The sequence below is a fragment of the Pseudopipra pipra genome, chromosome 2 (assembly GCF_036250125.1).
Source record: "Pseudopipra pipra isolate bDixPip1 chromosome 2, bDixPip1.hap1, whole genome shotgun sequence".
Lineage (NCBI taxonomy): Eukaryota > Metazoa > Chordata > Aves > Passeriformes > Pipridae > Pseudopipra > Pseudopipra pipra.
In genome coordinates this window covers 85,403,729-85,430,790 of record NC_087550.1, presented here as the reverse complement: position 1 = coordinate 85,430,790, position 27,062 = coordinate 85,403,729, and the positions used below count along the sequence as shown (strand labels likewise).

At 40.7% G+C, this 27,062-nt stretch overlaps 1 protein-coding gene across 1 annotated transcript; it reads left to right on the top strand.

Moving 5' to 3' along the window:
- The first annotated feature begins 9,652 nt into the window (after window positions 1-9,652).
- Window positions 9,653-26,401, top strand: RP2 (RP2 activator of ARL3 GTPase). Its single transcript, XM_064646217.1, has 5 exons — window positions 9,653-9,872; window positions 19,120-19,785; window positions 21,398-21,512; window positions 22,662-22,747; window positions 23,815-26,401. Exons 1-5 carry the CDS (start codon window positions 9,744-9,746, stop codon window positions 23,896-23,898), a joined length of 1,080 nt encoding a protein of 359 aa, XP_064502287.1. The 5' UTR covers window positions 9,653-9,743; the 3' UTR covers window positions 23,899-26,401.
- The last annotated feature ends 661 nt before the right edge of the window (window positions 26,402-27,062 follow it).

The following is a 27,062-nucleotide window of genomic DNA, read 5'->3' as shown; positions in this document are numbered from 1 at the left end:
CTAGAGGCCAAAGCAGTGTCTGCAAATACAGTCAGTACAAACACATCTACTAGATGTGGGTATTAGAGCATTTTTCAAAAGCAGCTTAGATAATAAGTACATCGCATGACCTCTAGTGGTATTAAGCCCAAGGCACTGTCAAAGTCAGTGACAGTTTCCTGAGCCTGAGGAAAAGCCAATGTCACAGAGGAGCTATCACATATGTGCTAGTTCTAATGCTGCTGTACCCCACCTTACTGACAGCTTTATGTGAGCCCAGCTTTTGTCCCATTGCCAGGATAAGACTGAGAAAATTTTTAATTTTGCAGAAATTCCAAATACTCAGTAGACCAAATGTTTTGCAGCAGTGCTTTCATTGTCAACTAATAGCACATCATCATTAATCTTTCCTGCTGTCATGGTTTAAACCCAGCCAGCAGCTCAGCCTGACCCAGCTACTTGCTCACTTCCCCCATGGTGGGATGGGGAAGAGAATCCGAAGGGTGAAAGTGAAAAAATTCATGGTTTGAGATAAAGATAGTTTAATAGGAAAAGCAAAAGCCAAGCATTCAACCAAAACAAATCAATTCACTGCTTTCCACGGACAGGCAGGTGTTGAGTCATCTCCAGGAAAGCCAGACCTTCACACCTTGTAAGAGCCTCTCTGCCCACTTCTAAGAGCATTTCAACCTGTTTTTGCTGGAGTGTTTTTGTCACATGGCATGGACAAGCAGCAGGAGAATCTTAATACATTCGCTGTCATCAAGATTACTTAACACACACACACACAAAAACCCCAAAAACAAAACAAAACAAAACAAAAAAAAAAACCAAAAAACAAACAAACAAAAAAAAACCAAAAAACAAAAATGAGGAAAAAAAGGAATGGAAAGGGGGTTACTGCTTACTTTCCTCTGCTAGATATTTCTTGAAAAATAACATAAGATTTGTGTACGTCTGTTATTGACCTTTTATTGTGTGTGTGAGATGATTGGGTTTAGCTGCTTTCCAGATGTAAGCCCTTTCTGGCATGCACTGTGGTTTCATTTATGTATAGCAATTCTGAAAATAATACATGATAAACAGTTGCACACAAAAAGTGTGATTTACCTAAAACAGTCTTGTCTAAAGTTTTGGTGTCTAAGTTTGTGTTCCTCACCTTTTGTTGACTTTACTAAGAAAGAAAAATTGAAAGCTGAGGTAGTTCAGGTTAGCTACCATCCAAAAGTGCTTATCTGAGTTGAATTGCCATCCCAAAGTTTTTTTCCACTGCCTACAAAAAGATTGCTTTGGGTGAAAAACTCAGAATTCCATATCTAAGTAGGGCACCTACCACACTAAGACTAAGGAAATCTACCCAGGAATCTAGTTTGTTTGCTAGCACTGGATCCCAGCGTATACTGTGAACTCAAAAAGAAAAAGAAGGCACTGTTTGATAATTTGCCAGTACTGAAGATGTTCAGCCACTAGCAGAAGTACAGGAAAGAGAGGTTTTTCCTTATAGGATTAAAACCAGAGATAATTATTAGACTGTTTTTCTTGGGACGTAGATCCCGCTGAATAGGTCTGAAACAGAATAAAGTGTGAGTCGCAAAGTCAGTTATCATTATTGGACTTTGGTTCTTTTTTTTTATTTGACCTTGTCTTGATACCTCTCTTGATGAAAAAATTTTAGAGACTTTACTGCAGTTCGAATAACCCCTGAGTTCCTGGAAAGGACTGAAAATCATCAAAACAGCAGGGAGTTGAATGAGAAAAGACTTAATTTGTCTTAAATCAAAGGTATTTTCATATTGCTCATTGGTCAGCTCTGCACCAGATTATCCTGACATGGCTGTGCCTCCCTTCTTTTGACCTTCAATGCAGGATCACTTTGCCTAATTACATGTAGGTTATGTAGGGTGTACTTACCTCTGTTTATGATCACAGGATTCCTTTGGGATTTCACTTTACAATATCAGAATATGTATGAATTGAGAGGAAGGTCCTTACACATGTGAATGTGTCTATTTTGCAAGAGAATATATCTTGCAAGAGAACAACACCCCAGTTGTTCTGTGCCTGAGCATGTTATTTGTTGATTTTTATACGGTATATTTTTGCTCCTTTGGTGCAAATTACATTATTTGAAAACCAATCTTAATGTGAATCTTCTTAACATGCAAACAAGCTTTAAACTCTTCCAAATAATAATTACTCCAGTATTTTCTTTCCATCTGCTGTCTCTGCAGTATCCCTTGCTATTATGTGTTATCAACAATTTAACTAATTTATTCCTCAGAGTCTTACAGTGAGGTAGCAGTATTCTCAAAAACAGTGTCTAGAATGTTTATTGCACGTTATGTTGTAAGACAGAAAAGGAAGAAAAGGCAAAACAAATTGAATCCTGTGTTTGTTTACTTTAACAACAGGACTTTTTTACAGTTAACACTGAATATTTAAATGTTATTTAGATCTGATTCGCTGTCTCGTTATTGTGCTCATGAAGTTTGATAAAAATCTTGACCTGTGTGTGGATTGTTCAGGGTTACAGATTCCTATGCAATTCCCTAAAGTTAATGTAGGCAGAATACAGCACTGCTGCAGCCCTTGAGTGTATTTTGCCAGGATTCCAACAAGGTCTGGATCAGTGATGTCTTCGACATTTTTGTTGAAGATCCCACTTTTGTCTCTTTTTGCCAGTCTCATCGGGAGCATCAGGCAGCCACTGTTACACCCACAAGGACAATACACATGGCAGGTTGGCACCATAGATAAAGCCATCCCACAAAATTAATGTTAAGAGCTCAAAATTGGAAAAGCATCAATAAACTGTGCAACAATGTAAAATAAAACTTCAGATAGACAAATTACGATAAATTGTGCAATAGCTAATTAACATGTTGCCGCCTCCAATTACCCATTTGTGATGGTCTTCTGCACCAGAATTAGGAGGACAGTCTTTACCACAGGTCTCAGCAATCGTTCCTCTGTGTCACAGCAGCAGCTGAAACCAATAGTGAAAGAGGATTGGTATTATGTCAAACACTAAGCAAGTAAAAAACCCCAACAAATAGAGCCTCTATTCTCCTACAGACAAAAAGGCTCTAAAAATGACAATGTGTTAAATCATCAGAGCAGACCACATTTACTCAGAGCTTTCTTGACTTTCTTTTTCACATTAGGATTGTGACAGAGGGAAACTTTCACAGACCCTACCTTTAAAACAGTGCTCCACTGAGCACTGCAATGTTAGGTGCTAGAGACCTGGATAAAGGATAAAAGGATGTAACTGGAGGCAGATGCTGGCAGATGATCCTGTCGATTTTAACTAGGATACACAGGGACCTAGAGTATCTCTTCAGAACAAAAAACATTCTCTAAGCTTAGGGAAGAATGCAAGGGCTGCTGGGTTATGATGCAGCCAGCTGTTAAAACTCATCTTAATTTTATCTATGTGACTATCTCTTTGCACTTGGTCAAATCTCACTGACATGTGGTAGGCTTTAGCATATGCCTACACGCCTTGCTGAATCAGCACTGTAGCCTGTTATCTGAATTTTTGCCCTATTAAACATGAACTAAAAAGATATGCTTCAGAAACTTTAATGTCGTTACATTTTATTTTCATTTAACATTAAACTGAAGAGTCTGTTTGCTTCAGCTAGAGGCTTGGGTGGAATGCAAGCTTTTCCAGCAAACTGAATGTCAGGCAACACCCTGGTTATGGCAGCTCTTCATATCACAAAACAGGATCTAGGATATAGACTCTTATGTAAGATCTATGAACCTGTAATTGCTGAATAAGAATATGCTTTACAGCTGAAAACTTAATTGTGCCCTCTTTGAGTAAGTGCACTCACTACATTATCAGCCCTTAAGCAGATTGTGACCTTCCCAGCTGCAGAATTTCTGTCACAGAGATGGCTTACAGCAAAGTTCAGAATTAATGTGGGGTTTGTATCATGGATTATGTTGTCCATTATGCTAATATTAGGACATGTTCTTTCATTCCTTTGACCAAAATATTTAATGTGTGCCTTTTAAAAATATTGATTATTTAGATCTTCAGTAAAAAAAACTTCTAAAATGACTTGTGGTTCTATGCATGCCTTTTAAAAATGATTTTAAATACTGCACTGTCTGTCTGTGTCTCATGTACTGCACAGAACTCTGCTCACCTTTGTCCCTGTCGTGGTTTCACCCCAGCCAGCAACCAAGACACACACAGCCACTTGCTCACTCTCCCACCAGCAGGATCAGAGAGATTTGGAAGGGTAAAAGCCAGAAACTTGTGGGTTGAGATAAAGCCAGTTTAATAGGGAAAGCAAAAGACACACACACAAGCAAAGCAAAATAAAGAATTGATTCACCACTTCATGTGGGCAGGCAGGTGTTCAGCCATCTCTAGGAAAGCAGGGTCCCATCATATGTAACAGTGACTTGGGAAGACAAATGGCATCCCTCCAAATGTCCCCTCTGTTCCTTCTTCCCCACAGCATTATATACTGAGCATGATGTCATATTATTTGAATATCCCTTTGGTCAGTTTGAGTCACCTGTCCTGACTGTGACTCCTCCCAACCTTCCATACACCCATCACCAGCGTGGCAGCACAAAAAGCATAAAAGGCCTTGGCCTTGTGTTAGCACTGCTCAGCAATAACAAAAACATCTCTACATTACCAACCCTGTGTTCAGCACAAATCCAAAACACAACCCCATACCAGCCATTGTGAAGAAAATTAACTCTATCTCAGTTGAAACCAGCACACCCAAACACCAGCAACAGAAAAAGATCTGTAGACATGATATAACTCCTTACAGGGAAGGTAATTTATGTTGGGAATATGTGGAAGGTAATTTCTGAACAAACAAGTTAGCAAGCATGAACTACCTAGTTTGACTGTTCATGCTTTTCCTTGTCATAGCATATAGTTCACAGAAACCTGGGACATGGGCACATCTGTCCATTGTTCCCATTCAAAGAACGCCAGCGTTAAAGCTGTGTATCACAGACTGCTGGGGACAGCTGCAAAAAAAGCATTCCCTTGTTGAGCAGTAGCAGTTTGATTCAGTAAAATTACTGGTGACCAGGGCTAATTTCTATATGCAAGGAGATGCTGAAAAGCCATATATTGCTTGAAAACTATGAGGACGTTAGTCCAAAATCACCACTAGCAATGGAAAATAGATTCTAGTACACAAAATTAGCCATATTATTTGTTCCACCTGGTCACAAGTTTCAGACTAGCTTCTGTTGGTGTTCAGTCTGGCAAGAGCCTCCAGTAGTAAGGAATCTGCTAGAGAGACCAAAAAAGGCCAATGTGGTCGTACAGTATGTATGAATGACTGCTGTGTGAAAATACTATTCTGTATATTCGTCATCTGCTTCTGAAAAAAAAGGAAAAAAAGAAGTGTCTCTATGAGACTGAAATGCACAGATGTCTGAATGAAATGGTTGTTTTACACATTCATTGGTTTCCCAACACAGTTTACCATGTCTGTACAAACATTTGGGCTGTCCCACTGCATAGGTGGTTGGAAACTGAAATAATCAGTTGGAAGCAAGGGATGCTCTCTGTACCAGTTCTGCTGGATCAGAATATGGCCTCAGAGAATGAACCTAGCAGTAAAGTATCCTTCCCTTCCTTTCTGTTAATACTATGTAAGGAATTGAATACTGTGGAAGGATTTGTCTCATCTGTAATTCACATTTTGTATGAGTATAGGGGAATCTAATTTTAACTAGGGATTCTTTTCAAGGCTTTATACCAATTCTAGGTAAGTTGCTAGGATCTTGAGTACAGGATTTATAATCTTTGTTGATAGAAAACATGAAATGAGCTTTTAGAAAGTAAAAACATTGAAGTTCTTTTGTTTTCATTTTCATGTCTTAGAGATGATATTTTCAAAGTCTTCTCTACAATGAACAGGATTAAAAACCTGCTTTAAACAAGACATGCTTCAGATTTTGTCACAAAGATATGATTTCAAGAGCTTTAAGAGACACAGACACAGAATGCAATGAATCTCATTAAGAAGAAAATTGTGAAAGTTTGGCTTTGTGCATTTTGTCAAGCTTCCAGCATCACTGAGACAAACTGATTCTAACCTGTGTTAGAAGGGCAGATGCACACGCAGTGAGCTCTCGCTTCCTTACCATACCTGCTCAAGACCTGGGCAGGTTTCCAGGTCCTGATGTTTACTGAGAACAGCTCCCTCCCTGTGCTTTTTGGGTGATGCACGAGAGTGTCAAACAAGAGAAGGAGGAAAGGGAGTTAGGATCTTACCTGTGGGCATGCAAGCACTACCAAGCAATGTGGGGATAACCAGCCCATACAAGAGACACATCCCATGCATGTGCTTTGTCCATCTGCCCCAGCAGGACTCCTTTCTTGCTGAAACAGAATCATTGCCTTCTTGAGAAGGACAGCAAAGATCTTAAAGGCTCATTGCGAGCTGCATGTGCCCAGAAGGTATGGATATGGCAAGTCTCTCTCACCAAAACCTTTAGAATATAACCCTTACAATGAAAATGGTTTACTTTTCAGTTACCTAGAAACCACTGTCTGGACATCACAAAACTCTGTATTAGACTGTAATTAGATATATTTCACAACATCCCCACAAGGGAAATCACTAATTACAGCAGTTTGCTGAAATTAAGATAAGTATAGTCATGGTTGGTAGTGACTATGATATTGTTGCAATCTTGTACTTCAGGCTATGATTGTACCAAATCTCAGAAGCCAAGAGGGTTGGATCTGACTGGCATATGAATAAAGAGTGAAGAACTGAACTAGGCATTTGAAATTTCTTAAGAAGTCATGTTCTCATAAATCACGAGTCATATTAATTTGCTCAGGAATAATTATTCTGGGACTTTGATGCCAGGAAACACCCTGGAACATGAGAGGTTCTGTTGTGTCAGAGAGATAAAACCTGTGGCCTCTCCTGATCAGCTGTAGTGATCTAAAAATCCTGTATGTCTATGGGACAGATAATTTTGCAAGACAAGTATATTAGTCATAGCAGCATGGGAAAATCCTAACTCAGAAACTTGTATTTGCCTTGCATCTTCTCATTAGAAATGTAAAAGTACCTTTTTTGTCTTGCATTTAAATATTTTTGTGAAGCATTACTGGCATCAATGGTGAGGTATTTCTATTGTAGAGCTGAGTGCATCTCAGCAGGGAAAGAAGTCTCTTTACACACACAGACTATAGAAAGTTCTGTGTTACAGCAGGTAATCCATTAGTTAATGTGAGGTAACAATATTCTGGTAATGTAGTTTTACGTTTTGTGAAGATTAATTAAATGGTATTTTAGCTTTTAACAAAAATGTATCAAATGTTATTTTTTATTCCTTCTATCAACTTTTTTTTTAATGGATACACAGAAAGGGGAGCCTGGTTGTGAAAAGACTGCAGAACTTTGCTAATCTGTATGAAATACACAGGGATCTAGGAGGACTGTTAGACTTCCAGAGAGTGAGCTAGAAGAGGTGAGGGTATATTACAGTCTACATTTGCAAACTGTCTCAAACTGTCCTAGCTGGACACACCGTGGAAAGAGCTGGTGCACAGAAGATTCAATGAAAGAGCAGGATCCAGCCAGCCAGTGCCCAAGAAACCCAGATAAATGGTTCATAACGCAAATCCACTTTGTAACTGAGATGTAAAACTGTACTTGGTGGTGGTGTGGGTAGCGCTTGCTGAGCTGTTAACTTGAATTGCAGCTCCAAAACCTCAGCAGCCTTCACATCTGCCCAGGCATACACTTTCACAGTATAGCTGACACCAGAAAGGGTGTTGGTCACCTCTCTTCCTTAGCAACCATTTCTGAGCAATTAGTCTCACTTCCTCCTTTCTGCTGTCCGCAGGGCCCTGAGCTGGGCAAGCCTTTCAGCCTGCACAACTAAATGCAAAAGTAGCATTTCTCTGCTACTTTTCCCTGGCTTCTCCTCTCTTCTTCTGCTCCTACAGCAGGAATGCCATCCTTTGTGTAACATAAAATGGCTCTAAAGTTTTGTTAGTGGGTATGTATTGGGTGTAGCTGGGCAGGTGCTGGCAGTGGTGGGCTGCAGGGGTGGTCTCTGAGGAAACGGGGCTGCCCCATGCTGGACACAGCCACTTCCAGACAGCTCAAACAGACCCATTGTGGGGCATGGCTGAGCCCCCAGCACCTCTCGGAAAATATATTATGGAAGGGCAGACCCACTACATAGGAGTGAGAGAGAGAGGAGTGAGGGGGGAAAATGTGAGGAATAGCAGTGGGAACAGCAAGGTCGGAGAAGAAGGAGGAGATGGAGGTGCTGCAGGTGCTGGAGCAAGGATTTCGCATGGAAAGGACTACAGTGGAGCGGATATCCACACTGCAGCCCGTAGAGGACCCCAAAATGGAGCAGACAGATTTTTTCTGAAGGAACTGCAGCCCATGAAGAGCTCATGCCAGAGTAGTTCTTGAGGACTGTAGCCTGTGGAAGAACCCACACTAGAGCCAAGTCTGGAGAAGGAGGAGCAAAGAGGAACTATTAAGGACTGGCTGCAGCTCTCATTCTCCAATTCCTCTGCACTGCTTGGGGCGTGGTGGTGCACAGGTAGAGGAGTTCCAAATAGAGGGGTGAAAGTGGTAGGGTGGTGGAAAGATTTTGTTTTCATTTAGTATTTGTTTCTCACCATTCAACTCTATTTTTAATTGGCAAAAAAAAAAGTTAATTTCACAAGTCAATTTTGTGTGTGACAGTAAACGGCAAATGATCTCCCTGTCTATTTTGACCGATGAGCTTTTCCAGCCGTTCTCTCCCTGCCCTGTTGAGGAGAGACGGTGAGTGAATATCCGGGAAGGCAGCTGACAGCTGGCCAATGTCAACCCCCCACTTGGTAACAAAGCATCAGAGACAATTTTGAAGTCTTTCCTCCCAACTGCAAGAATCAAATCTGTAAAATCTTGGGGAAAATGTTTTTGAATGGTTGGACAGTCTGACAAAAAATTTTGTGTTTTTTACCTCTGGGGGAAAAAACGAACCGAACCAAACCAAGCAACAATCTCACAAACCCCAACCCACATAGGAAGCCCGACTATTTGCAAAGGGATGCACAAAGCTGCAGGACGCTGGCTGTTTTCATGCTGTCACTGCTGCTCTTGAACACTTGCAAGAAGCCGGGAAAGCCGGGTTTTCCGGGGCAGCCCTCTCAGCAGGGCGAGCACGGCGGTGTCAGGCGTGCCGAGGGGCCCGGGCCCTGCACCCACAGAACGCGCCGTGACGAAGGGTCAGTCCGGTTGAATTTAAAACGCCGCAATGGACGTTTTGCCTCCGACTTCCACGGATGAACCCGCGCACGGCTCCGGGCGGGACGCGGGTTCCACCCCGGTAGGGCGGAGGGTTCACGAGCAGTCCTCGGACTCGGACTCGCTCCAGCGGGACTGGCGCGGGAGAACCCTCGACGGGGCGAGGGAGCGATGGCAGTCACTGGAAAAACACGTTTTCCCGCTTCCCCCCGGTCCCCTCATGCCCGGGGGTGTACTGCCTCCGGCGGCGCCTCTCCCGCTGTCAGGCACCGCTGTCCAGGCGTCTCCCCAGGCCTGCGGTGACGGCTGGAGCGGGACGGGGCGGGGACAGGGAAGGGGAAGGCGGGGGGAAATGTCGCGGTCGCTACGGGAGACGGGGGAAAACCGGAAGCCGGCGGGGCGGGGCGGCGCGGCGCTGGCGGGCGCTCCTCATCTCTTGGACTCTCCCCGTCTCCCAGCCTCTCCCCTCCGGGCGGCGGCAGCGCCAGCGCCATGGGGTGTTTCTTCTCCCGCCGCAGGAAGCCGGCCCAGGGCGGCCAGCAGCAGCAAGCGGGAGCCGGCCAGGACGGGGCGGTCGGCGAGGAGAAGGCGCCTCAGTACAGCTGGGACCAGCGAGCCAAGGTACCCCCCTGGCCGGTGCCGCCCGGCCGCGGGCAGGACAGGGCTGGGGGTACGGGCTGTCTCGGCGCCCTCCCCTGCCACCTGGGGTTTGCGGGGCTGTGGCCGGGGCAGGGCCCCGCTCGCCACGGGGGCAGCGGGACTCTTCTCCGGTCCCGCTGTCACAGCTCGGTCCGCGCAGTTCAGCGCGATTATTGAAACAACAACAAAGTATTTAGCCTAAGGATTTTACCAGGCAGTCTCAGACTGTGCAAGCGGGCGCTGGATCCCGCGGCTGCCGCCGGTGCATCGGTCCCCGGTGCCGCTGTGTCCCGGTGCGCCTGCCGCTGCCTCCCGGTGGGACAGCGCCCTGTGGGCGGAAAGCTCGGCTGTGACAGTCCCCACGGGTAGCGAGAGGGTGTCTGCCTGTCGTCGGGATTTCTGATACAGTGTGGGGTCCCCTGGGTGTGTGCGTCACACGAGCAAACTGGGATTATTGGCAGCTGGCAGGGGAGCTGCTTATTCCTGGGCGAGCTGGAGTCTCCACACCTGGCATTTCAGTGGAGGCATAATGCGTGCGTTGTGTCCTGACTGTCAGTATTGATTCTTCCTGTTTGTCTGTTTGCACTCCTTCGGTGGTGTTTTTTTTTTATTTTAAAGCTAGAGGAAGTAGAACTAGCTTATCAGTCCCTAAAATGATGGATGAAGACAAATCCTTCCCAGTGCTGCTTCCTGAGCTGCTGAAGGCAATTGTAAAGTCTCAAGCAGGAAAGTGTTTAGATGCTGGATTGAATGTGTTTCTTCCTAGCCTCATTTCAACTTTCACTTCCTAAATATATCATGACATCATAGCCCTGCTAGGCCTCTCCTCCTCTCCTCTCCAGCTGCTTTCGGGTGGAGGAAGGAGAAACTGGAGCAGGCCATAAACTTAATTGATGTGGTTTTAACAAACAAAATCCCCAAAGCTTTAGGTCATATTTTACAGGTATGAAAAAGAAAATGTGTGAACTTATTTGAATGTTTAGCTTGCTTGTTTTTTAAACTTGGCCAGGTGCTCTAGAGTGTCTCTTAAGTCTTCCAAGTAGGTTAAGACAAGCTCACATGGAGATGAGCTAGAGAGCATGTGTGTGGCCCGAAGGAATCAGTTCCTTGAGGATAAAGATGAGTGATCTGTGTTGGTCCTGTTGCTTTGACTGGATATGGATATTTACAATGCAGAGAGAGAAGGGGAGGATGGCAACCTGTCACTTATATGGAGCCTATTCTCAGAGGGAGAGGGCTGTACTGAAACCATAATTTAGAGTGGCAGAACAAATTTTAGTCTGTCTAAAAGTAAATTACTGAATCAGCACTTGGAATAATATTTTTTAGTTTTAGAGCAAACTCATCAGCTAAAGCTCAACAGGTATGAGACTTTTTACCCAGTCTACTTATATGGCACTAACTTTGAAAACTAAAAGGAGGAAAGTCAGTATATAGAAAGACTTGATTCAGAGAATAGCCAGACTTGTTGTTAAGGAGGTGACTGTTTTTAATGTGCTGGAAGTAGGCTCAAGCTAATAGATGAGGCTATTACAGCATCAGCAATCTACCTCTCTGGAGTAAAAAAAAGTGTGTCATGTTTTGTGTGTAAAACTTCTTCCTTTTCTATAGAAGTCTCTTAGAAACCAGAAGAATCAGTGAGTTTGGGCTGTGCTAATGAACTGTGTAAGCCATCAAATTAGGCGCTTAATTTTGTACTGTACAGCCTAAGAATGTCTATTTAATGTTTAAGACCATTTCTCTTGCTCTTTGCAGCCTTATCTTTCACTGGGCTTTTTTAGTATATGCTTAATACATTAAACTAGGAAACCATTAGAGTCACCTCATCTTAGGTAAAGGAATACTGAGCATTTGGTACACTAAACTTGTTGATTCCAGTTTGTACTGAGACTAAGTGAGCATTAATGCAGTAGCTTTATGTGTTGTCTCTGATACCTTATCCTGTTGTCTTTTGTTTTCTTATTTCTGATACATCACATATACTTACTTATTTTACAATGTATGTTTGTACACAAAGTTAAATTGAAGTCAGTTGGAAAACTTGTGGCATGAAGACTCCTTCCTGTTCATCGAGTCCATTGAATTGTATTCTGAAGCCCGAAACCCTCAACTCTGAAAACGGATATGCTAAGTGGTCTTTTGATGTTAATTTCCTCCATTTGGGTTGGGGATGCGTTTCTGATTTTAGGCTTTCTTACTCAATGGTGCAATTCCGGTTATATAGTGCAGTTTTGCAAGCAGGTTTGGTAATTGTCTGTAGTTCTTGTAAACTATCCTCTGTATCTTCTTACAGGTGGGTACATCTTGCTGCTCAGACACTCCAGCTGTCTTCCTGTAAACTAATGCCGTTCTGACATTCTCACTGTAGGCAGAAAAATGTAGACACACTTGTGTGCATAGTTGTCTGATTAGGGATGTGGAGAGAGGTGACTGCTAGTGACAGCTGTGCTGGAAGAAGCTCTGAAACGGAGGGGTTCCTCCAATGAAACTATTTCTTCTGCTTCTATTTCTTCTTCTTCCACTTCTCAACACCATCGCTAGTTGAGTCTATTTTAATTATGTTCTGATGGCAAAATATAATTACTATTGATACTGTCTGCTGGTGTAGACCTAGGCAAAGAGTAATATGATGACATCCTAGGGCCCATATAACTCTTGTGTAATAGCCCCAAAAATGGACCATGTGGTAGAAAACTCTAAATAGAAAACATTATAAAATTCTGATAGTGGAACTGAAATTAAGGAAAGTATATGAATTTGAGGGGTCTTTTCAGATTTCTGCATGAATTTATTAAGTGAGGACAGAAGTTTTAAGGTATGCAAAAATTAATCAAATTTAGATTGCATTGTAAATCTGCTAGAAACTCTGTAATGCTTGCTAACCCTTAGGTTTGGAGAACTGTGCGAAGATTACTTATGGTGCAGTAGAAGAACCAAAGGATCAGTTTATCTTGAAAACAGAAGGGAAAAGGATGAATATTCAGTTTCTTGGTGCTCTAGGATTCTTACTCCATGAGAATAAGTGGAGCATGATTTATTCCAGTTTGTTATTACTGCATCAAATCCTGAGGACTTGTTAGGTCTTGTTGATGTCTTTGGGCCATCATGAGAGTCCCTTTCTGACCAAATGTGGGAGAGGAACTTGGTGATGCTCAGCTCGTCTCAGCCTTCTTCAGCTAGGTTTTCACCTGGAAGATAACACTATGTTTCTGCTCCTGGTCTCCCTTTTCCTTTCCTACCTTACTGCCTTCTGTATGACTAACATTGTTTACATGTGTGACCAGAGCAATAACTTCAGCAGTATCTGAATATGGGTATGTACAGACAGGAACTTGGATTTTGTGTCTTGTGATGGCAGATACACTCATGTGCTGTGACCTTCTCTGCACAAGAAGAAACGCAAATAGCTGCATCATCTTTTTTGCGGTTGTCTCATGTTTGAGGAAGTAGGATTAGAATAATTATTACCATAATGGCATTTAGAGCTTAGAGGGACTTTCCTTCCCAGATGATTTTTCCTTTTAGAAGGAACAAGTAAAGTTTTGTGTTATGTCATCTGAGTTGTAACTTAACTGCTTTAGTTGATAGGAAACATGCAGTGATCATTGTTATATCGTGCTGTGATGACCATATTCAAATGGTTTAAAAAACTCAGAGGTTTAACCTTCTACATAAATCATAGGTAGTTTTTTCTTAGTTACCTTACGTTTGAGGATCCTTCAAGAGTGGTCTCAGCTGATTTGGGCATGTTGAACTGTCTAGATATTGTTTAGGTAGTCACTTTGTATTTTATTTTGGAATATGAATAAAATAACTTTTTTTTCTCTAACTAAGTGGTGAAATATTCTGTCCTTAAATCCAGTTCCTGGTACACCAGCAGAACTACCACAGTATTTCTCAAAACGTAGTCAATCAACTGAGAAACAGTCAACAGGTTCATATTAACAATATTTCCAGTTAAGTCAGGTATAGGCATGTAATAGCTTCCTTTCTTCTTCCTCTTGTCCTGTCTGTAGTATTTGGCAATGGTTTGCTGCTCAGAAAAGTATGACCATTTTATGCTATTATGGGTAGTCTGGAAGAGCAGGAAGATTACCAAGAATAGAATGAAATGTAGATTCAGACTGTTATATTGGCCAAATTTAAAGTCAAGGTGTGCAGGAGATGCTCCAAGATGAGAAACTGTATGCTAGTGACTGGAACCTGCACTACTCTTTCCACCTTGTCTTGTTATGCACAAATCTTGAAATCTGCTGGAGGGTAACTTCAACAAGCAGTCTCCAGAGGATGTTGCAACTCACTACTTCAGGGCACCAAACCCATACAAGTATGAATTTGCAGAAGTGTCTAGGCTTGGGAATGCACTTTTCTTTCTTATTTCCTTTCTGTTAATTCCCCTGCTGACAAAAATAACACTTAAAGCTTCTTAAGTTTGTGTGCCTGCCCTATAGCTGCAGCTTTTAATGTCACTGGGTCAGCAGCCAACTCTTGTATGTTATCATCTGTATATAAGTTCATAACTGAACTGCCATCTCTTGTGACTTAGAGAGATAGGGAACAATTTTTTGAGAATTATATTTTAAAGGGAAGACTTTAGTGTAAGTAGTTTAGAAATACTTTACAAACTATTGTTTGCTCATCAACCTAGACACAGGTAACTAGGGGAGAACTGTAAACTGTTAAGAACAGCAGTACCTTCTCGTATTTGTGGAGGTGTATCATTCTTGACTGAAACTCCTTTCCTGATGGACCCTGTGAAAAAGCCTTGTTAAAACAGGAACTCATACCAGAAAGAGTTCAAGATGTTGGGATCCTTGGTGATTCCAGGCACAGTTACCACTAAAAACTCTGAAGGTCTAGTACTCCCAAGTCTTCTTCCCAATGGCAGCTGCCTAGTTTTGATGCCAGTAAACTGGATGATGGTTGCTGAAGAGATATATGTCATGTGCAGCTTTCACATCTAGCCTCTGACCTTCTTGCAAGGCAAGTGTTTGCAGGAAGGAAAGCTGCCTAATACGCCTTGCACTTGTTGCAACAGGGTGTCCTAGATTTCAAAACAACCATGACAAACTCTTGTTTGCTCTCACTTCTCTCCTTTCTTTATTCTTAAAATCCTTGCTCCTTATAATTTTTCCTCTAGTCCTTTGTAACAGACTTCTCACCATTGTTATTGCTGATAACCAAAAATGAGACTTCTGTACCTGTTTTGAGAGGGAAGAATATTTGTGTAAGCGGGGCTTTTTCATCATCATATGTGGTTATTCTGTGGAGTAATTTCGGAACCTGTGCATAATCACTTCTGTTAGGTTTCAACTCCTGAGCTGTGTGCATGTCTATTAATGTATGATTCTTACCTACTCCAAAAACTCTTTAAATTCATCTGAAAACATTAAAAGATGCCTCTGTGAATCCTGTCATCCTTTGAACTTATACCAGCTTGGGGGGAAAAAAAGGCATTTAAAAATCTGTTAAGGGCTGGAGAGTAAAGCATCTGTCTGGGTGAGATGGGTGAATTTGGACAGAGTTTTTTGAAACTTTATCCAAATACAAAGGACAAATAGATGAGTTATCAAATAGTTGATTTTTGCTGACCTGCCAACTGCTTAAGATTTTATAGCCAATGATGCACCAGATGAATGGGTAGAGAAATGAACATAGCCCTGGTTATGGTTACATGAGACTGCAGATGTTACCTTTTTATGGTGGTGTTTTTTGTTTGTTTGTTTGTGGGTTTTGTTTGGTTTGTTGTTGTTTTTGTTTTTTTTTTTTTGTTTTTTTTTTGTTTTTTTTTTTTTTTTTAGTTTTTTTTTAGTTTTTTTTTTTTGCTATGTTGCTAAGATAAAGCTTAAGAAGCATATAGGGTTGACCATCAGGATAAAGAAGGTGGTTGCAGTGATTTAATATTAACCTGTCGATGATACCTGAAGACTTTAGAGATGGTGAGCATGAACTAAGAAGGCCAGTGGCATCCTGGCTTGTATCAAAAATGGTTTGGCCAGCTGGACTAGGCCATGAGCTGTACTTGGCACTGGTGAGGCCGCATCTTGAATCCTGTGTCCAGTTCTGGGCCCCTCACTTCAAGAAAGACACTGAGGTGCTGGAGCGTGTCCAGAGAAGGACAACAGAGCTGGTAAAAGGTCTGGAGCACAAGTCTGATGAGGATCAGCCAAAGGAGCTGATGTTGTTCAGGCTGGAGAAAAGGAGGCTCAGGGGGGACCTTATCGCTTTCTACAACTACCTGAAAGGAGGTTGTAGCCAGATGGGAGTCAGTCTCTTTTTCCAAGTAGCAAGTGATAGGACAAGAGGAAAAGGTCTCAAGTTGCTCCAGGGGTGGTTTAGATTGAACATTGGGAAAAATTTCTTCATAGAAAGAATTGTCAAGCTCTGGAACAGATATCCTGGGGAAGTGGTAGAGTCGCCATCCCTGGAGGTATTTAAAAGATGTGTAGATGTGGATTTGTTTAGTGATGGACTCAGCAGTGGTAGGCTAATGGTTGGGTTTGATGGACTCAGAGGTCTTTTCCAATCTAAACAATTTTATAATTCTATGAACATGTTAACAACTGTTGGATGCATCCTCAGAATCATAGTTCTGCCTTCATGCCTCTTTCTCTGGCATATTTCTTTTACCCAGGGGAAGTGATATATTCATATCTGCTACAGTCTATTGGGTTACCCCCTCATCTCAGGGGCAATAACCCAGTGAGGGGGGAGAGTGTTAAATCTATTTCATCAGGTTTCACCTATCATTCAAGTTGTGTCAGGGCAGAACTCTTAATTCATGTCACGGTAATAAAATGAAGCTCCTGAATCTGATAATAAACTGAATTTTTATCTTTAACTTTCTTTCTGAAAAACTCTCATTTGAAACTGTCTGTAAGTTGTGAGTTTGTTGACTAACCAATGTTTTTCGCCTAGACCTAAATAAAAATGCAAAGTGAAGGTGAAGTTTCACATATATCTGCAAAGGCTACTGGAAGGTAAACATATGTAAGTATTCTTCCCAAGAGTGCCAAGGCAGTGGAAGGATTAAAAAAAGGTTTATTTCAGATGCAAGGACCACTTTTTTTTTGTGTTGCTGCATGCATCAGGCCCCAGGGGCAAAAGGCAAGTTCCCACCCCCTCAGGGGCCTTTTTATTCTCTCTCTTTCTCCCTGACGTTCCCAAGGCCTTGGTGTATCTCTGTGAGGGCTATCTCTCTCTTCTCACATACCAGAGAGCAAAGGTTGAGAACTTGCCTTGCTATACGGGGTGGGGGAAGCATTGAAACTGCCTTTGAGAAAGAGTTACCATTTAGGCAGAAAGCCTTCCTAGCAAAAACCGAGTTCTATCTTTCTGTTACAAATTCTTCTGGAAATGTATCTATTCCTACATGGCTGTATAGGATGAGCTGGTGCTGCTTCAGAGGCTTTGTGGAGCAGAGCAATTTAGAAGGACATGCTTAGGTTCCAAATTTCAAAAAAAGCTGTAAGTTCTGGAAACACTGAACTTCTCCTTCTGAAGAGAAGGAACTGTTCCTCTGTGCCTTGTTTTGAAGGCAGTAAGCCTGTCTCCAAGGGTAATTTAAAAAAATCTCCAGCATACAGACATACACAAACGTACATAAATGTTCTAGGAGTTGCCTGGGAAGAAGATATCCAAAACCAATTTTGACACTTGTTTTCTCAGGTATGAGAGAATATGAATGTAAATATCTTGTATGTGGATCAAATATGTAACATTACATGAGGCTAAAGACCTTGGAGAGTTTGAATCCTAAGCATATGGTATGACTGAGTCTCCATGTTGTGTCTCCCAATTTTATTTGTAACTCTTCCAACTAACTTTCCTAGATGTGTACTAGTGAGGAGAGAATTCTAGGAAGCTATCTTCATTGTCTCAACTTCCATTTTATTTGGAAGATTGATCAGCTGAAAACCTCCTTTCCTGTCTGGATGTCAGATGTGTTGTGTACAAGGAAGTACATTTTATCAGGTGGTAGACACTTCTAGCTTCCTTTAGCTGCTCTGGCCAAAAGCTACGTAGGCTGAGCTGGTTTAGTGAATGTCTGGCACTAGCCCATCCTGGTTTATGCCTTTTGCTGGTCTCTAAGTATCATCTGAATGTTTGACGTGCTGGGGAGGAGGAGTTTCTTTCACAGAAATTGTTGTAATGCATGATAACTGATTATGGTGCAGCAAACTTTAGGGCCGTCAGGCTGATATTCAAATAGCATGTTTGTGGTCTTGTGTCAGGCTCGTTCAGGTGCTTGTATACTTCCAAGTGCTATTTTAATAAGCTTTCACAAGAGGGCAGAGTAGAATTTGCTCCAGGAATTGTAATTGTCTGGAGACTTAACGTGTAACTAGAAGTGAGCCAGCTCAGATTCCTTCAGTGTTACAATATGGGCTGTATTATTCATGCTTTCCACCTGTATCACATACAATCCTGAGTGCTGTGTGGCTCTTGAGTCACTGCTCCCCAACAGAGTGTCCCAGGGACAGCCACAGCCTCTCTCAAGTGTTCCTCTCTAGCGCGGTGGATGCTGCAGTGTGGAGGAGGAGAGGTCTGTAAACATGCCCCCTGCACCACTACTGCCAATTTTTGCTTCTTGGACATAGCTAAAACAATCTCGTATTTGTTAGCACAAAAATCTTTTCATTGTTAGCACAGGAAAATGCTGTGCTTTAGATGAGCAAACACTCTGTAGTTTGCAAACATAATAGAGGAGATACTGCTTGACAGCAACAATGTTTCCATGTTTCCTTGCAACATGTTGAGGTGTTGTTAAATATGATCAAGAAAGCTACTCAAACAGGAAATACTGTGTATCCCCAGCTTTATGAATCTGTATGTTGGACAATTTATTTATTACAGTTACTACTCTAAAACCCAGAACCATCATCCTTCTTGAAACAGTTCAGAGTCCATAGAAAAAGCTAGCTCACCCCCCCTTTAATAAAGAAAGGACAAAATGATTTAATTGCTTTGTTTTGTTTTGTTTTTTTCCCTGGCGAATCTCAGAAGTATAGTTTCAATTCTTTGTTGTTCCTCAGTACAGTGTATTCCAGTAGTTTAGCTAAAAGAACTGCTTCTGATCTTTCATCACTCTTTGAAGAGTCTTCTGGAGTTTGTCCTGCACAATTCAGTCGTACTTCAATTAATGCAAGTCAGTTGTCATTTAGCATTGTCATATTCTCTGTATGTGAAGATTTTAACCTTCTTTTTTTTTTTTTTCTTCCTCCCTCAGATTGACCCCAAAGATTACACTTTTTCCGGACTTAAAAATGAAACTGTGGGTCGACTGCCTGGAAAAGTAGCAGGGCAACAATTTGTCATTCAGGACTGTGAGAACTGTAGTATCTACATATTTGACCATTCTGCTACAATCACTATTGATGACTGTGTAAATTGCCAAATCTTTTTAGGACCAATAAAAGGCAGTGTGTTCTTCCGTGACTGCAAAGATTGTAAATGCATTGTTGCCTGCCAACAGTTTCGCACTCGGGACTGCAGAAAGCTGGAGGTATTCTTGTGCTGTGCCACCCAGCCCATTATTGAGTCCTCCACGGGTATGAAATTTGGATGTTTCCAGTACTATTATCCTGAGCTTGCTTTACAATTTAAAGATGCTGGTCTGAGTATCTTCAATAACACATGGAGCAACATCCATGACTTTACCCCTGTGTCAGGAGAAAACAATTGGGGCCTTTTGCCTGAAACCGCTGTAGTCCAAGATTATGTTCCTCTGCCCAGCTCTGAGGAGCTGAAAGCCGTCAGAATTTCTACTGATGCTACAAAGAGCATAGTACCAATAACTCGAGGGCGGAGACAGAAAAGCAGTGATGAATCATGTTTGGCTGTGTTTTTTGCTGGTGACTACACAACTGCAAACGCCAGGAAGTTAATTGATGAGGTAAGCAACCTTTGTCTTCATTCAGCTTTTTGAATTCTTCATTAAACTTTCCTCTGGACAGACTTTAATGCCCCCTGAAGGGGAAACACACAGGCTCTGTTTGTTTACTGACCATACTGATCAACTGCACTGTTTAAAACCTTAAAGCATGATAAGAGACTGAATCTCATTTGATCAGTCAGTTGCTTTACAGCTGACATCCTGTGAGTGGCACCTCTCTCCTCTAATAGTTCCGGTATAGTTTTCCATCGTGGCACGGCAAAGCAATGTTCTGAAGAAAATGTGTAGTTGGTTTGATGAACTTGGTCAAATCAGTAAGTGATTGATAGTGCTTGTGAAAGGGATGTAGCTGATTAACTTGTTAGCTTACTGCCTTACAAAGTCACAGCTAACAAAAGTCTGTCCTAAAAGTTTTTCTGTGCTAAGAGAGACTCTGAAAAAATAACGTGTTAAAATGTATCTCCTGTGACATCTAATGTTGTAATTTTTTTTCTGAAAGAGGCCGTGAGTGTTTGTCATGGCTAGTCAGCTGTCTTCGATTACTTAAATAGCTGGTGTGGTCTTTTTTTTTTTTTCCCTTTCTGTGTGAGGCAGCAGCTTCCAAGCTCGGCTGAGTTTGTACTTTCCTGGGGCTAAAATTTGAGTGTGGCTGGCTGCTTTTAGCACCCTGAAGTGTCAGGGTAGCCATGTAGCCAAGTAACCATGGGCTACAGCATCTGAGAGAGGTATCTGCAAAAGCTGCTGACCACAGTGTTGTATGATCCACTAAACAACTGGTGGAGCTCTTTCCCTTGGGTTTTTAGCTGCAGGGTGTTTCCTTGCCTCCCCTTTGCCCAGTTGGACTTTTGTGGAACTGAGTTACTAACAGCTTCTTGAATGAAGGGAGATAATAATGATACTTATGGTGATTTTTTTTTTCTAGAGAAGGAATAGCTACAGTAAAGAGGATAATAGATGTGTTCTCCTGTGTTAGTAGTTCTATAGGTATTAAAGTTAAGAAGATGCTAAAAGACTAGTTAGTGAGATTCTGTGGAAATCTTACTGCTCTGTAGATTAATGGATGTTTTGGAAGTACAAATGTATTTGCTGCTTTTCCACATGCTTTTAGTTTCATACTAAATTTAGAGTAAAAAGGTATGTAGAGTGTGTGATGTGTGCATGTGTTTTCAAAAATTTGTAACTATTTTTCCAAGATGGAAAGCTTCAACAGTGGATAGATGAGAGGTTGAGCTAATGCTTGACTGAACTATTGCTGACTAATGAGAACTAACTGCTTGATTCCAGATGCTGAATGCTTTTAACTCCCATTAGTTTCAGCTTCTGAGGGATTGTGGAGAAAAACACACAACCCTGAGCCATAATATAAAACAAAACCATTCACATTTATTCCTTTAGGTGCACTAGGGCAGAGGAGAAAATCTGGATGAATGGAATGAAAATAAACAGAAATGTAGAAAAAGAAAATGGTCTTTGAAAAGAACAGAAAGGGTCCCTTTGCTCTGTGGTTTAATGTGTATAGGAAAACTGAGTATATTCCAGTGTAATCTGGATAATCAAGCTGAACTCTCTGCCTTAGAAGCATTTTTAACATGAATTCTTTCTCTGGTAACAGATGACTGGTAAAGGCTTTCAACTGGTACAAACTAAAGAGGTCTTAATGAAGGCAGAGGATGCGCACAGAGTTTTCCAGCAGCATGCATCAGAATTCATTCCACTGCTTGAAAAAGGTGAGTTTGTGTTGTTTTCTTTCTCCTCTTGATATAGGAATCTGTCACCAGAGAGCTCTGGAGAAGAAAGAGAAGTGAAGGAGAAATTTGTGTTTCAAAGGCATACTGTAAAACCTGTTGAGATGAGTTCTGGAAGCCTCAGTGAGGCCCTAAACCGGCAAAAACTCCTGAAGGCATCAGAAACGTGTATTTTGTGGCTCTGCTCCCCCTCTAGTGGTCCCACCACATAGCTCTGGAGCACTGGCAATGCAAGTCTTCCTGGAGTGGTCAAAAGAAGCTCATGCTCTTAGACTGTTTTTAACTTATCATCATTCCTGCTCGACTACAGAGATGTTCAGAGTTTCTGTATAAATATTGAAGTGAACCAGTATAGATGTGCATAGAGCAGACAAGCATTAAATTCCTGTTTATAACTGGTGTACTGTCAGAGTATTTCAAAAGCCTTTCCATTGATTTAACTGCAATTGGGTTTTGTCTCTTCTTGCAGAAGTACTGACATCTTGTTATCTGTTATATGTTAAAGATCAATATTCACTCCCAAACTTGGCAGCAGCTTGCAGGTTTTTTCATGGTGAGACAAGGGGTCTGTGATATTCATTGCAAGAATAGGACAGAAGATGAAAGTCTAGTTTATGGTCTATTTTGCAGCCATGTGGGAAGAAATACCATGTTCAGAATGAAACCAGAGAAAGGGGATGTGCAAATAGTGGGTGAGAAGAAGTCTAAAAATCAGGCAATTTGCTATCTTGGGACCGAGGCAATAATGCCTGAATGACTCAGTCCTACTCCAGATGTCTGTGAAATGGCTCACTATTTGAGCAGTATAGTCTGACTCACTTCCACGATGCCCAGCTCTCCTTAGTGTTTTTGTGCTATTGCTGTCTTTCAAGAAGTAAAACTGGAATCCTGCCAAAATCTCTGCAAAAAATGAGCATGGAATAGCTGATACTTTTTTCTCAGATAACACTGTGCTTTTTTTTTTAACGTGTTTTAAGTGTTTTCAATTCTTTATCCAGCATTATGGGGCTGCTTGAGCAAAAATTATAAAATGCTTCTTGTGAGCTTCACAATTCCCTATGAATTGAGAAATCTGCTGTTTTGATGCCAGGCTTAAAAGTAGTATTGATTTTAGATGAAACTATTTTCTAGGTCCAGTGGTTGCTTTGGAGTTCAATGGAGATGGTGCTGTGGAAGGATGTCGAAGCACTATAAATGAAGTTTTTAGTGGGACCAAGGTAAGCTGATGTATTGCTTTATCGACAGAAAATATTACAGAATGTCTGAGCTACTTCATGGTCAAGATGTAGTGTTGACATACTAAAAAATCTTTTTAGGTTCATGAGTAGTAAAATCTGAATTTACTTTGGTTGTTGTTGTTGTTTTGGTTTTTTGTTATTTGTTGGTGGCAAGAAAATCTTGTCACTCCTAGGAAAGCAAGTTTTAAATCCCCATATCCATTGAAGAATAGACAATTTCCACTTAAAGTGACAAACCCTTTGCTTTCAGGCAGCTGTTCAGAGAACACTAGAATGTCTTTTAGACAAAGTGTTCATACAGCTTCTTGCTGTGTTTTGGTTCCTTTCAAAGACTTACTTGGAACTAGACTGCCCAGTTTCTGAAAAACAGTCTTCTTGTAGTAAGTCATCTCATTTAATTTTTTGACTGAGGCTATTGCTTACATGATAAACAGCTACAATGCTATCTTTTACACTGAACTGTTTGGGTATTGCCTAAGACAATTGTAGTTGATCTGCTGAAAGCTTTCAAAGGTGACTCTCCTGGAGCTTGGACTTCACATGCATTGATAAATTTTGAAAAATGCAAATGTAATTGAAGTTATTTCAAAAAAATAGTCATCTGCTGAAGAAGCAACTAAGTTTTTTTGAGAGGAATATAGCACAAGGAAGTCTTTCTTACAAACTCTGCCTTTCTGTTAAAGGAATGTGGTAGTCTAAGGATTTCGTGTATTTATTTTAACCCCCTTCTCCTGAACGGAATTGACTTTTACCAATCAAAATACATCTAAATGGACACTAGCTGAAGCTGTGACCCCTGAATAATCAAGCCTCAAACTTCTAATCAGTAGAAGGCAAGGGTTAATGCAGCTAGCATGTCTGCTAGGAAGAGGTGATGGTAACAAACCTCAGGGCTGAGAGAATTCTAGGACTGTTCTGTCATACAGTGGAAACCAACAGAGTTGTGCCCCTCATGAAATGCAAAACTAAAAATTAGCATTACTGATTCCAAATGAGCAACAACTGCTTTTAGTGATGCATAACTATTTTCTTGTTTAACAAAACAGGTTTTTGTATCGGAAAGCAAGGCATCAGCGTCTCAAGATGTAGACAATTTCTACAACTTTGCTGACATGCAGATGGGAATGTGAAGTTTAGCATGAAGGTGTCCACGTATGGTTTGTCTTGGCACTTGGATGTCACTTGGCTTGAATATTGAAGTAGTTTTGTCATTTGGTTTTGTATTTCTCGTATATCCTTTTTATAAAGCTACTGGTGGTTTTAATACCATATTACCTGAGCTGGAGTAAATGGCATAGCCCTCCATGTGCATTGTGTTTGAAACTTATGTTTCAACTCCAAAAACAATTGAGCTTTTCTACTAACTTTTTTACAGTGATTTCTAAACATCTATGGACACTTGAATGTTTCTTGACAACATCTAATGGTTACAAGTATTTAAAAGTGCAATGCTGATCAAAGTTTGATGCAGTAGTAATTGTTACCTTTAACTCAGACACATTGTTTAGAAAGTGCATTTATGTGAAACTTGACGCTCAAAACTTTCCCACATGCAAATTTGTCTTCACTGGGGGTCCAGGAAGGAAGCTGTAGTCATTGACTTTTTCTGAAAGCTTAGTCTGAAATTAATTGTCCTTATAGCACACTTTCAAAAATGGTTTTTGACTTTGGCTTACTCTGCTTCAGCATATTTTTTGAATAAAGTTGTTTGCAGCAGCATTTATGCCGAGCCTTGTCACAAAAGCATTCTGGTAAGTGAGCACTTGCCTGGCTTTTCTGCTTTGAGGTGAATTCTGAGCATGAGTGCTCTGCTGAAGCTATTCTAAGGTCCACTCAGGTTTTCTGGTGATACAGCTGCCTCTGGCATTCCCAAGTCACATATGAGATATACATGAGTTTCCCTTGGACTCAGAGCAGTAAGGCTCTGGCACCATTGCTGCTTGCTAGAAGGGACACCCAGTAATCAGTAGTCAGAGAAGAGCTCTGATGGCATTTAAAAACTCCTTTTCTTTGCTATACCCCAGGAGAAGGCTTTTATATTCAGCAGTACTAAAAATTGGCTGTAAAGTGCTACACACTGCTGTAGGGTTTATTTTGTATTAATTCTAAAAACAGACCGAAAAAGTGCTACTAGCATTTTTTGAGATGCATTTGAATAGTGATCAGTAAGAATGCTTATTGCTAAACAGTGCATATGAGAATGCAAATCTATATGGATACTAAACACATGATTGATTTATTTTTGCATATTACATCCTTACAGATTTTTCTACATGAGCTTAAAGCTTATGTCCTGGTTTACAAGCCCTCTGTAATACTTGAACAGAGTGTGCATGCAGACACACAAAACCAAATTTCATAATCAAAATAGTGGCTTGCCAGTTTGCATAGCTTTTACAATTCAGTGAATGGATTTGGACTGTGTTGAGGTGCTAAACCATTTCCTCATTACGGTCATCTGTCAAAAGGGAAGATCTTGCACATCTTAACTGAAAATGAGTCTTGACTCATCATTTTCACAGCTCTGGAGCTCCACGGTGGGTGGCTAAAAACACGTCTAATTTTTTGGAATTGGCACATGAAAGAATCTGTTCTTCTGGAATTCATAATACTGTAATGCCAAAGAGAGGTTCTGAACTATCATTTTGTTGCTACTAGGCAAATGCTTGCTATTAAACTAGAAAATATGTCCTTAGGACTTCTTGTTACAGTTATGCATTGATTAAATAAGGAAGAATATCTCCTGAATAAACTAAACTAAACCAAGGTAAGAAAAATGCTACTTCTCTGAAATGTTTTTATTTGACAAAATGAAATAAAATCAAGCCACTACCAGAATCCAGCTGGTAGTAGAAATTGCCACTTATTTACACTTAGCCAGCCAGGATTAATTTATTTTTATTATATGTCTGAGGAGAGGCTGTGAAATGAGCTAGAAATTTTAGGTTGATCTCTAAAGTACTAGCACAACTCATCAGTCAACATTTGCAAGAATTAATCTAGACACATACAGTAAATGTATTATTTTGGTATGGACAGTACATTAGAATTTTGTAATGTACTAAGGAGCTGTCATTGTATAATTTATCTAAGCAGTGCAGATATTGGACTGTTCTAGTTTCTAAACTTTTACATATAATATTTCCAAAGTTATACCTTGACACATGATTATGTTTATAGTTTACTTTTTATATCATCATTGCTCTGGAAACAAAGTGCTAAATGGATTTTTGTGATTATTTTTACTGAAGGACAGGATGATTAATTGAAAATTAATCTAGGCTTGAAACAGCGGAAAAACTTGTCTATATGCTAGGAAAGAGCACAGTGTTGCTTTTTTTTTAATATTGATAGTCTGCTTACAAACATAAAGAATCGTTAATAAAAAAAACCTAAATAATGAAGGAGTTTCTCAATCCAATTATTTGTCTTTTGACTTTCATTTTTTGCTAACAGGTGTCAAGAACACTTTTATCCTAAGAGTCAGGTATTATATGCATTACAGAATGGTACGTGTTTCATGTAGTCTTTGTACATTTCATGTAGTCTTTGTACTTGTCATTTGTATAGCTTTTTATGTAATTTGTATTGCACTGTGAATGTGATTCATAATAAACATGGGAAATATCTAAACTCTGGATTGTGGAAGATTTTTTAAAATTATAGTATATTGTAAAACATAATGTAATTATATTAAGTATAAAAACTGTTTTCCGTGTTTCAGCGGGGACTTTAATTAGATACTTACAGCTTATTGAAAATAAACATGAACTCTGTAGTCAGCCATCCTCCAGAAAAGGTGATTTTTTGACAGCAAGGATTTTTCCTTAGTCACTGAGGACATGATTAACTGCACACTTCAGTTTTCCTAAGAAAATATAGAAGGTATTCATATATCAACCTGTACAGATACAAGTACAGCTATTCCTGGATGGAGGCTGTTAAAGGACTTCTCCCTGATCTCTGTGTACATGTGGTGGTTTCTTTTTGTTTTGTTTCTTGGCTTTTTTTTCAAGTTGTAAAAGTTTTGTGCATTTCAAATGTTCTTACCTCTTTGGGTACTAGTACTTTGCATGCTAGTGATGTGGTCATAGCAAAAACAGATTGTGGTGGTTATACTAGTATAGTTGTTCATTTCGAAAGCAATTCCTTTGTATATCCCATGTAACATCTGAAAACAGGTAAACATTTAATAGATTTCCAAACTCAGCTTTAAACTGGTCAGAAATGAGAATCTTCCAAGTAGACATGGTCTAGGGCAACCCTCATGAAGTTAAATGTTTGTGAAGAACAT